Source organism: Anabas testudineus, chromosome 12 (genome assembly GCF_900324465.2).
Source record: "Anabas testudineus chromosome 12, fAnaTes1.2, whole genome shotgun sequence".
Classification (NCBI taxonomy): Eukaryota; Metazoa; Chordata; class Actinopteri; order Anabantiformes; family Anabantidae; genus Anabas; species Anabas testudineus.
The window spans coordinates 5,952,645-5,964,961 of NC_046621.1; the positions used below are offsets into that span (position 1 = coordinate 5,952,645).

The following is a 12,317-nucleotide window of genomic DNA, read 5'->3' on the forward strand; positions in this document are numbered from 1 at the left end:
CACTACAAATCATGGACAATATGATCTGACACAACTCTAGTAGCTCATTTTATTATTTCATCCCTGTTTGTACAAGTCGTAGTAAAAGATCTTGTTCACAGCCGACACTTGAAATGTCACAGAAGGAGAATATCAGGTGTAAATGACAACAACAATAGTAAAAAATTCATTGAAAACTTTTAAATGAATTCCATTTCTGTGAGCAGCACTGAAATCATGTTTCAGCTTTAACCAACTTAGCTTAGTGCTTCTTCCACTATTGTTAATATGCAAAAGGAAAATAAAGTCTCCAGTTTTTAAACTCATTTTTGATCCCAAGCTCCACTTTATAATAGCAATTAAATTATAGTGTAAGCTTTTTTTTTTAGAATTACTGTATGGGAAGGAGCCAATAAACATAATCATAAAGTCATATTTAATTCTCAGCATCATTCAAAGGCTTCCCAACATACTGTATGTTGCACTATTTTTCTCCACTGCAGATATACGATGAATACTGTGTTCTGAAAATCTCTCTGCCTTTGGTGCTAAGCCTGAAGGGTGAAGGAACAGATGGACATGGGGAGGCTGAGGGGGTCACACAACTCTTAGTCCCATATGTCCTCGTCTTCCAGTTCCCACCGTCCAGCACTTTAAGCCTGTGGTGCTAAACAAAGAGCTTTTCACAATGGTTTACTACAAGTGCAGGAAGAAATCAGAAATCACTTCACTACTCACTTTTTATATGTAGTACTGTCAACTATTATTATTCTACAGAATATTGAAAGTATGTGTTAAGAGAACAGTAGTAAAATCTGAATTCTCAACACAACTTCTCAGAACCCAAAGACAATGTCTTAAAATGACACATAAAGAAAACCAGCATCCTCTCACTTGATAAACACAAACCACAGAGTATTTAGCTTGTTTTACTTATTTTGCCTAAATAAATTACTAAATTATTATTATTTTTTCTGTGGATCAACTAACTGATTCACAGCTGAATAACAGCTCTTTAATTTGATTGTTTGAACACGGTTGAATCTCAGCTCTTTTATACTGAATATAACCAAGAGTGGTTTCATGTATTATTCTTGCTGGCATCAAGTCCTCCACGGCAGTAATTAACAAATAAGCCGTAATTCTGAGTAAACCTGCAAATAAGAGGACACTTGTAAGCCACCAAACCTGCATCGGTGGAACTAAAAAGACATCTGCAGGAGGAGGACACCAGCACATTCACTGCTCTGTGAGGCCACCACTGCCCTGTAAAAATTAGCATACAGCTGAGGTTCTGCCCCGAGGGTGAAAAGAAGTGGCTAAAGGGCTCCTTTGGTTTTAGAAGAAGGGCCCCGCAGACTACATAGCTCCACTCCCTCATTGTCCTCTTCATGTGAACTCCATATGTCCCCCTAGCGGCAGATGTCACAGTATGACCTCTGACCCGTCATGCCACTTTTGTGGGTGAAGGCTCAAGTTGTGTTGTTCATCGTCACCCTCACACACAGTTGTCTAGACTGTTCGGCCACAGAATAAAAGAAAACAATGAGATTAAGTATTAAACTTACACACAGTAAAATAAAGGACATGCTGTGTAATAGTAATAGACAAGACATTGGGTCTATATAAGTAAACGTATAAGTACCATTGTTAACATTTGCATTTAAACATAACAACGTCACTGTCTCCAGTTCATAGACCTCAGTTCCAATTAGACTACTTTGCAAGAAGACAGTCTTCCTTAAACATGACTAAAAGTAAGTGAGTAAATTAAGCTGGAAACTAAATATTTTAACAGCACATGAGCCAAACCTGTATAGCCCGATTGTAAAAATGAATCTGTGAATACAAAAATAAATTACGGTACAAGAGAGTCATTAAATAATGCTCTATTTATTTAGTTTTAAAATAGTTCCTTTTTGTTCTACAGACATAATTTCAAGGAAGTCAAGGACTTGCAGAAGCAACAAAAATAAACATTTTTTTGTTGTTAAGTTAAAATACTGACAGTAAAATAAAACAAAAATAAAAGAAGATCGAGTCTAAATTATTGGTAATGAGAAGAGCATCTGAGTTGAGGTTAAACAATGGGTGAGAGGTGATCAAACATGCTATGTGCAACCACAGTAGAGCATCACTGCCCTGTTTTTCTACAAAACCACTACTTCTAAAGAAATGAGCACATGTCATAATAATCCCAAAGAACAATAGCAAAATGGATTTTGCAAGCAGAAGTGGTCTGGTTAAATAATTGTCATTAGAGTGGTAGATGACTGTATAATGAAAATATCCAGCCAATGGAAAACAAACATCTAACATTATAAACTATAACTTTCAGATACATTAATGGTGTATCTGAATCTGAAACATAAATATTTCACAACAAATTCACTGGCCTCCAGATAGAAATGTTTAGACTTCTAGAGCAAATTTGAAATCCGGGAAAGGGCAAACTTAAAACTGTTTCATTTAGACTTTGGTTTAGTTCCTTATATATAGGATTTTCCCTTTCTGTGACCAGCAGAAGCTAAAATACGATTCTATAGTTCTCAAGCATCAAGTAGATGTTCAATATGCAATAAAACAAGTGCTGAAACGGTTTGTGATGTTTGATTGTTGATAAAATTTAAACAGAGTGAGTGCAGTACTGCATGAGGACAAATATAAGACCACAAGGAAAGAGAGAAAGCAGGCCCTGAGGATCAGGGTAGAAAACAGTCCATACAGTAAATATCTCTTCTAGAAATGCCTCACAAGTGGGCACAAACTCAACACCACTTATACTTTCTTTTATACATATGCTAAATTCACATCTATTATTAAAATATTTATTGTAGAGATAGCAAATTTTAAGGTAAAAGAATAAGCTTTATACCATTCTAAAAGAAAATAGTGCACATTTCAAGGCATTCAGGCCATGTTGCTTTGCTGTATTTAATGGAAGATACATTTTTATCAGTTGTTATAAAGGGGTCCCCAGAGGTTTAAAGGTGTTTGCATCCACTCAGGATAAGCATGCAAACAGTAAGTGCACCCAGTCAACACAGCAGGGTATTACATTCACTGATAACTCTGTCACCTGGGACACTTTCAGACTCTGTAACAAAAACGCCGGCTTCCAACATAAAATGTGTCTCAAAACAAAAGATACATAATTTCTACTCCCAGTACAACACCACTTCATATAGTACTGCTGTGGAAAGAAGTTGCATTCTGTAGTGTGTTAGGATATTTTCCCCCAGAGTCTGAATTTGACCAGTGGTGTTCTGATAGTTTTCTTGAAAAGGGAAAAATGTGTTGTATTATTGTAACAAAATGAGTTTAAAGCAAAGAGAAAACAAGAAGAAAAGAAGAAACAAACACAATTGTTTCTAATGGAGAGTTCGTGCTAGATGAGGAGACTGATACCACTCTAACGGCTGTACATGAAATGAAGCTAGAGCCAGCAGCCAGGTAGATGGCACAAAGTCTGGACACAGGGGAGAGAATGCTAGTCAACCTCTGACCCTCTGACCAACCTTGTGATGCTCTGTGCTGTTACCACACAACGAGCAGGGACACCAGGAAGGTAATGTTCTTGGCCACAAAATAGTCGACAACGTAACCTTCTGTAACAGTTGTACGACTCAATTTATTTGTGAGGTTTACATGTGCCGGTAGGTCGGTTTTGTTCCTTTGGACAGAGCCAAGCTTCCTGTTTTCTGCTAGTTTATGGTTCTTGTTCTAAGCTGACCTGTCTGTGGCTGTTTATTAGATATACGAGTGGTATCAAGCTTCTCATTTGGCTCTCAGCAAGAAAGCAAATAAGTCTTTTTGCCAAAAAAAATCCCAACTACCCCTTTCATATAAACTGAAACACTCCCCAGCAGTATCAGAGCATAAGGCTGTACTCTGGCCACTGTACAGTAAAACAAATCTATCAATGCAGACTGAACTAAATGTGAAACCAGTGATGAGACTTTTGTTAAACAAAACTGACATTTGACTGGTACAAAGCAAACTATGGCCTACTGCACAAAAGAAAGTGTACCAGCTGCCGTTTTGTCTTGATAGCAGGTGACTGCAGATGAAAAAGCAGAATCCAGTCTGACAATATGCTGTTCAGAGTCTGTAGTGAAGCAGGTCAACAGCCACACATCTTGATGCAGACCTGCTCTCAAGCAGCAACTTGAAGTTTTCACTATACAGCTTACAAGCACACAACACAAACTGACAACCTACATCCGTTACAAAGGGGTAACTGAGGTATTAAATGAAGGGAGGATATTGCTATCATTAACAGATAAATTACTCTTATGTGCATTTCCACCTGCACTTGAAGTGTTGTGCCATTTTATTACGACTAAACTCATAGTTGACAAGCTGAGATCAGGGAATCACATCGGTAGAATGGCTTTGATACATGATTGTTCAACAGTAAGTTAAAAACAAACAGTGCTCTGGGGCAGGAAGAGTCCACGAGCAGTTACACGTGAGGCTGCAACTCTAGGAAGGATTTCAGCCGTAACATAAAGGCTAGGCAAGAAGGATGATGAGGAGTGAGAAGAGCAAATAAGGTGTCTTCAGTGTACAAGTTGTTTAAAGTAGGTATTTGTGTCCGGCGTCCTCGTCCAGCGTGAGGTCCACCACTTCAGGAGGGGACACCCAGTTGGGCTGAGGGGAAACAGTAGTCCAGATCTGTGGCTGATTTGTGCTGTTTAACTGCTCCACTGAGTTCTCCTTCCAGGAGGACAAACTTTTTATCACACCTCCACATGGGTGGGCGCATCTGGATTTAGAAACAGACATTTTCAAAAAACAAAAGTTGAATTCTTTTGTAAAAGCAGGAGGGGGAAATTCAAATTTCACAGATATAGGTTCCCCTCTGAAGGTCTTTACCGTGCTTTCTCCTGCACCCCAACTATTTCCACCTCACTGTCAGAGGAAGCAATGTTAATCTGGCCCTTGTTGTGTTGCAAACTCTCCTTGTGCGACAGCTCTGCCTCCACGTGGTCTGAAACAAAAAAGAGTGGAGGAGAGTCACACACTGTGAGGAGGAGCTTCAGGCCCTGCTGACACACAAAGACTGCAGCTGCTTTGACAAAGACAAGAACGAAACAATGATGAATCTGACACTTGGGTTTGAAACGCTCACTGGATAGCATGGAGTGACACTTTAGATAAAACAGAAATTGTGGACTTTTTAAGCATGTTTTGACAATTCCGGCTAGTCAGTCACAAAAGGTCAACTCTTTTATCTTGAAGCCAGGCAGCAAGACGCTTTATAGCCCCAAAGGCGAGCCAGTGGTGCATACAATGAAGAGCAGTACTTGGAAAGGTGTCTTACTGAGATTAATAAGATGATATCCCCACTTAGTGATGACACCCATGCCTCTAAAAAGTCCTGTCTTCACTGAGAGGAGTGGAAATTATCAGTTTGGATATACCGGGTTTGTAACTGACCTGAGATAGAGCTCAGAGCTCTTATACACCCAGAGTGAGCTGCCATATCCTGGCCTCTGTGTGTTTTTAGCTCATGCTTTATCACCGTGGGCCGGACTGTCGCCACACTCATACTCTCCTGGTTAGAATCAGTGTCTGAAATATCATAGTGACCCACTACTGGAGGCCCATCTGCAGAAAACAAAGAAAACACTTCATTATTCAAATTATGCTTGGGAATGGACTCTGTTTGGGATAGACACTGGACACTGCATCCATAGACCCGCTGGCTGCCTCGCTCACAATTTACACAAGTAAACCGGCATTTTTTTCCTCCTGATGCAAAGTTTTACACCCATAATAAAATAGACAGCTCCAGTTCTGCTGTAAAACTATTATCACTTTTTAAAGCTACACTAGTGAGGTCCTTATGAGACGAGAGGTCATGGCGGTGTAATAATAACCCTTTTGCAGCAACAGATTTTTTTTCTCTCTCCATTTATTGCTTTCAAAATAACAACCATTCACATAAAAACTACACTAGAATACAGTCGTTACAAAACACTTTAAAATGATCTTACTCGGTGAGTGAAATGTGGTTGGATAATAAAAGCCAAACAACAGAAGAATAACTGTGTGGAAGAACGAGAACATGCGCTTTTGTTCTACCCTGTAAAAGAAGTCCCTGGGAAAGAGCACACACACACACACACACACACGCACACACACACTGCTATCCAGACATGTCTGTGGGTGGGTGTGTGTGAGGGGGTTTGTCTGGACAGCATGTACTATGAGAGAACACTGCCTATGAATAGCTCATTGGGCTGTAACAGGCAGGTACAAGGGTTACCAGAGAAACCGAGCACATGCTAATGTAAGGGACATAATTGAAGATAGAAAAAGGGCTAATGTAAACCAGGATAGTCTCTTTGGTGAACTATGGACTGTCCTTAGTGTTGTTTCAAATGCACTCAGTTTAAGATTGTATGCACAGGTCCCTTTTTTATGCGATGACAAAACAGTTGATTTTAAAAGGTAATTTTAGTTTTAACAGATGCTGAACAGCAGCTGTTGGATCCACTCAAAACCCAAAATGGCAAAAGTAAGTAAGCACTGTAAAATAAAAACAACAATATTCACACAATTTGAAATAAAACTAACAGACCATTGGAGAAACTAAATAGTTAAAATGTTGTGTCAATCACCATTTATCAGCATAAGCAAAGCTATACTCTGCACACATGCTGCTGAAGAAAACTACTTTGGCCTTGCACACTCTATATACTAATATAATCACATGCAAACAGGTGGGGGGGGACAATGCTTTCAGCTTTTGTAAAACTGACAGTCGCAGAGCTACATATACACATACAGAAGATGTAACACCTTTAACATCCTAACTATAAACATGATTAGGCCAAAGATTTCTCCATAAATGTCTGCCACGGCAGTTTGAAAAGAGGGCCGAGGAGTTTTTTTTCTCCCACCTCACAGACCACAGGATCTGAACCAAAGAAGGCCACTTGATCACCCAGATCAGTCTGTGTTTAGGGAATCAGTAAACATTGCCATGCACCAAATTGCAGCTGTATTAGTGCTGTGTATCTTTAGGTGTGATGCCTGGGCTCGTGATGCCACAGACAAAGCCGGCAAACCAATGCAATTTGAAAAGATATTCCCATACAACTATTATATGAATTAAGATTTTATGCTTTTGACATTACAGCTAATAGCCAACAAATGACTCATCTTACGTCCAAAATCTATACATAGGCCTCTACAGACTGGAGGTCATTCCTCTCTCACTAGTTTCCTGTTACTGCACAAAGGCAGCAATAGCAGCACATGTAACAGAAAGGCAAATATTAAAAAAAAAATGTAAACACATCTAATCTAATTAGGTAATATGATTTTAAAAAGCTAGAAATCCTGTGGGTCAGCATTCTGTGTTTATATTTATAGGCAGATCTATGTTTAAATGTTCTGATGTTAGTAAAGCTATGCCACCAAAATAAAGACTGTCACAAGCGCTTCCCATGTCCTGATCCATTTATAAGCAAAGTGCAAACATAGTTCAGGAGAAAGAAAGGTTATGTTGAGCGTTGAACCTGATTGCTAAAGAAATAGTACTATGATCCTCTAATTATCAGTCCCAGCATGAGTTCAGAATGACAAGGCACATGCTATTATGCAGTAGCACCTTGCCTAGCTCCATCATGACGGCTGCCCAGGTGCTGTAATGCACATTCTCTACGAATTACATATTCAGCTACTTCTGTTTATACTGTATATGTATGTACAGTTGGTAAACAAGAACAAATGAGCCATATCAATAAGCAATACAATAAGTGCCCTGACCCAACAGTTGATTGAGATATGCCCTGTGTCCATGTCACAGATGCTGCAGAAATTAAACAGGTGAGTTGAATTATTCTGAATGTCAAATCTCACAGTGATTCAGTGCCAGAAAATCCACTGGGCTTCAGGTCTGCACAGTCAAGCTGAAGTGACCAGCTCAGGCCCAGCTGGTGTTGATGGTGTATCCATTTAGTGACTTTGCATTATTTACTTGCTGATACCCAATGCCATGCTTTCTGCATCAACTAGTTCTAGACTTGGTAAGAATAAAGTATGAAACTGTGAGGAGCAAAGAAGTGAAATCTAAACATTCAAGAGTCCAGGGTCTGGAACACCTAGATTTCCATTCTGAGTGACCACTTCAGGTAGGATGTTGTTGTTTATTGGGGTGGGGTTGAGACTGTTGTTCTCTCGTGCCAACATGTAGGCAGCCATAGTCTCTGAAGACTCAGATGAGGGTAAAAAAGAACTGGGAGGGGATGGGTGTGCCCCCTGGGAGGGATGCTGCTGCCCCTCTAGGGCGTCACTTGAGCGCTTGGACGAGTCGTTGTCCGAGTCGAGGTGTGCAAGCTTTTCCATCCAGATGCGGAAGCGCTCCTCAGTCTGGCGCTGCATCACAGCAAAGCGAGTCATGGCCTCCTCCAGAACACTGCCGATGCCATTCCTGTCCCACGAACCGCTGTCCAGCAACCCATGAATCTGGGCACCCACTCTGGATCTCTCCGATGCACGTCTGAAGCCAGCTTTAAAGACATTGAGGCCAAGCCATAAGAAAATACAGTAGCACTTTCATGCTTCGGAGGTGGACTTTTGTATTAAAGAGAACATGACAGTTTGTTTTTGGTTACGTGCAGATCGACTCTTTCATGCTGATGGACTACGTCATGCAGTTGTAGCACTCAAATCTGTGTGCGGGATGTAAAAATGAATTAATGTACTACAGCTCCCTGAAGGAAGAAAACTGGATGCCTCGGGATACTGCTTCAGTCACTGTGGTTTGGAAACTGGTGATATTTTGAGCTAAAACACACCCATTTAAGGCTAAAATGCAAAGGCAACATATTTCTAACTGTTAACACTTCCATCATTTTTGTAATATATGGAAGTAGGGTTAGTATAGGCCAAAGTAGGCAATGTGTACAGTTGTCCTCCTGAACAAAAGTAACAGACTACATAAACTAGTTCCACAGTGGAAACAAATTAAATGACCTCAAGAAAGATGTATTATTATTACTGACATGCCACAAGTGAAATCTAAAATTAATTGAAAAGAAAAACTACCTACCAGAACCAACACAACACAGGACATATTCTAAAAAGCACAATTACAGTGAAATGATCAAACTTAAGTAAATAAAAGTGACTTCTATAACAGCAGCAGGTCTGTAAATACCACCCAGCTGGCATCTTCTTATTGAGAAGTCAACCCACCCAAGATATGTCTACAATCCAACCACCAGGGAACATTAGATTAACTAAAGTGAAAATAATAATAATAATAATAATAAAAAATAAAAAAATAGGGCAGATGTGCAACCAGACAATACTGTCAATGTCTGCTGGCGTTTACTCATGAGACATTAATGTGCTTGAATTTAATTTACAGCACAGCATCACATCATCAGTCAGAGCTCTATGTGCATTATTATTTTGCAGTTGCTGACACAGGAGATATCTGACTCGTCTAAACTGCTACAGAACATAGAGAAAAGAACCACCTGTTTGCAGCCCTATAAAGCTTTATTGCCTCCTGTGTAGGCAGAGTGAAGTGTAAGGAATATGCCAAAGCAGAAGACTGGAAGAGAAAAGCAGCAGGATAAACTAAACCCCTAGCAGTCTCTGAATAATATAGACAATCACTAAACCTTCCTCAACAGAAAAATGGCACAGAGCTTTAAATTCACTTAGGGATTGTAATAAAATGGCACTTTTTAAATGTGATATTTAAGTCTATAAACCTTTGTGCGTCCGTTTCACTCCAGCATAGTAGCTACAGAGCCTTATAACTCTGACGAACACAGTGAGATCACACACCGTCTATTTACAGCAAAATACTGAGGGTATAAATGGCTCATTTGTTGGATTGCAGAACTCACAATAGGAATTCGGGTAACACAGCTCTGTTTATATTACTCCATTAGTTGAAGAATGTCCACTAGATTTCCACAGCATGCAAAGGATGACAAAGTTCTACGAAAAAAAAAAAAATACTGCATTCCTCCGGAGCACAGGGCCCTTCTAAACAAAGAGTCTAAGTATCTACAGACAAGGTAAATGAAGACAAATGATGAGTGAAAAAATAACCAAAAAGAAGGTGATTGATACAGTAAACACAAACAAAACAATGCTTGCATTTATCTAATAGCATGAAAGCTTTGTACAACTCCATGACATGTTTACACAATACTATATATGTGTCAAGCGAACTGTCTGGGTTAGGTTGCCTGAAAAATTATTAATGTAAAGCAGGCAGCCTCTAATAGCCAAAATCTGTGCTTGACTGTAATAGATAATCATTTAGCATATGGTGTATGGTTATATATTTTTCTATTATTATGTCATACAGTGTTTGACTCTGATACGTGACTGTGGTGATGATACTGTGCAAAAGGTGTGTGTCGAAACACTGGATGTTACCTGGAATATCTGTCTTGATTGTCTTGCTACCTCCTGAAGTGTCATCGTCTTCATCTTCAGAGGAGCTGGTGCTGGAGTCACATGTGAGCTCGCTGTCACTTGTACTGCTGTCCTGCAGCAGGTTATACTTCTTCCGTGCTGCTGCCTCTCGCTTTTGTCTGAGCAAACGCATACGCTCCTTGTGTTTCTGGCTCCGTTGACCTTTCACTTTTGCCAGCTTGCCATTGATTTGTTTCTCCTGCCCTCCTGCTGCTACCACAGTGGGCTGGCAGCGATTTTTCTTTGCAGCCATTGCATTAGGAGGCATTTCGCTCTCTGAACGAGATCGCCGTGACTTCCTCCCCCCTGTTGCCGTGGCAGATGTTTGCCTTGCTGCTGCCTGCCCAGGATCATTTGAAGCTTCCATGTTTCCCTCTTCATCTTCTCCTACAGGAGGAGCTACACCTTCTTCCCCTGAGGATAATGTATCTGAATCAGCAAGGTGGCCACTAGACGAGGGAGAGAGCATGCAGGGGTTTGAGGAGTCACTCTCATAGATATGACGGGACATGGGCTTATCACTCCCTGTAGATGCATGTTGAGACTCTGGGGAGTCACGCCGGAGCTCCTTCATCAGGCATGGCATGGAAAGGAGACTCTGCTCACCCTCTGTATGCAAAGGGCTGTCTGGCTCCTTTTCCCTTGGTGGTGAGCTGGTACTGGTGGTAGTCTCCGTTTTCAGATGCTCATCCTGCTCTCCCTGAACTGAAGTCATAGCTGATTGTGTTTCATGAAGGCACTCTGGGGGGCATTCAGCATCCACAAATTCTTCTGCCTTCTCGGAATCAGCCATCTTCATGCTAGTTGAGCCCAGAGCCCAAAGGTCCAACAAACATGGACCAATGTGCCTGGATAAGAGCTCACCTGCTGGATGAGAAACATAAGATCACTACTTCCCAATCTGTCGAAATCTGGATATTTGTGCAATTTCTAAGTATCAATTAGAAATATTTAATGGTATTGTTTAATTGGGCGGTAATTCAGATTTACTATTATAACCATAAAAGGAACGAGATTAGCCCATTTACATATATGTGCATATATACACACACACAGACGCGTTCAATGCATTTATAATAAAAAACACTGTTTTTTTTCTCGCATTACATGCAGAAGCTCTTCTTATCCGTATTGCTGCTAAAGACATAACGTTAGCTGGCTAATTAACATTACCCTTCTTTAATATTTAATCTGACGCTAAGTTTACGATTGAGAATGACTGATGCATGCACGATAAATTCTCTTCTGCAAATTTAAACAAGTTCGTGTGCAATGAGGTATTTATTGGTGCCTGAATGAATGAGTTTAGCTAGTTGGTGCTTGTGAGTGCGGTTAGCTGAAGCAGACTCGGATCCAGACTCTACTTTTAGCTGCGTAGTGAAGGTAACCTCGGTCATAACCTCACACTCCTAAAGCTTGGCGAGAAAAAGACCAAGTCATGGAAAACTATACAGGTTGCAGGGCAGCTGCCGTGCACGATCCTATAAATGGAAGCAGTATCTAGCCAGCAAGAGGCGTAACAGGCAGGATAATGTCAGCAGCTAACTGCTAGCTTAACTAACGTTAGCATTATCGCAGCCCAAACGATAGCTAACTTAGCATTACTTACCGCTGCGTTAGTTATATTCTCCTTTTTTCCAGTGTCAAACTTTTCGACATCTTCGTAATATGCAGCCTCTTTCACTTATGATGCACCAACTACTAACTATACTTTACTTCTGTTCTACTTGGCTTTGAAGAATTTGAACGTATTTTGGCGCAGTACGCTCGCACCTTTTGCGAGCCCTGTTAGCCGTTAGCAGTTAGCCGTGTGTTTATTTTAAAATGTCTCCATCAGACGTGGGTCGTGCACAAAGCTGCATGCGCCACTTCCGGCCTTT

The 12,317-nt window shown here is 40.5% G+C and overlaps 1 protein-coding gene across 4 annotated transcripts; it reads right to left on the reverse strand.

Annotated features, from left to right (window-relative positions):
• Positions 1-1,853: 1,853 nt before the first annotated feature.
• Positions 1,854-12,278, reverse strand: c12h18orf25 (chromosome 12 C18orf25 homolog). 4 transcript variants are annotated; one of them, XM_026355984.1, is made up of 5 exons: positions 12,047-12,277; positions 10,399-11,301; positions 5,422-5,592; positions 4,858-4,972; positions 1,854-4,747 (listed from the first exon to the last, which is right to left on the reverse strand). In XM_026355984.1, exons 2-5 carry the CDS (start codon positions 11,234-11,236, stop codon positions 4,558-4,560), a joined length of 1,314 nt encoding a protein of 437 aa, XP_026211769.1. In that variant the 5' UTR covers positions 11,237-11,301; positions 12,047-12,277; the 3' UTR covers positions 1,854-4,557. The 4 variants fall into 4 exon arrangements, with proteins under 4 accessions (XP_026211769.1, XP_026211768.1, XP_026211772.1 ...); XM_026355983.1 differs by having other exon boundaries at positions 10,399-11,304; positions 12,047-12,276; XM_026355987.1 differs by lacking the exon at positions 5,422-5,592 and having other exon boundaries at positions 10,399-11,304; positions 12,047-12,274.
• Positions 12,279-12,317: the final 39 nt, after the last annotated feature.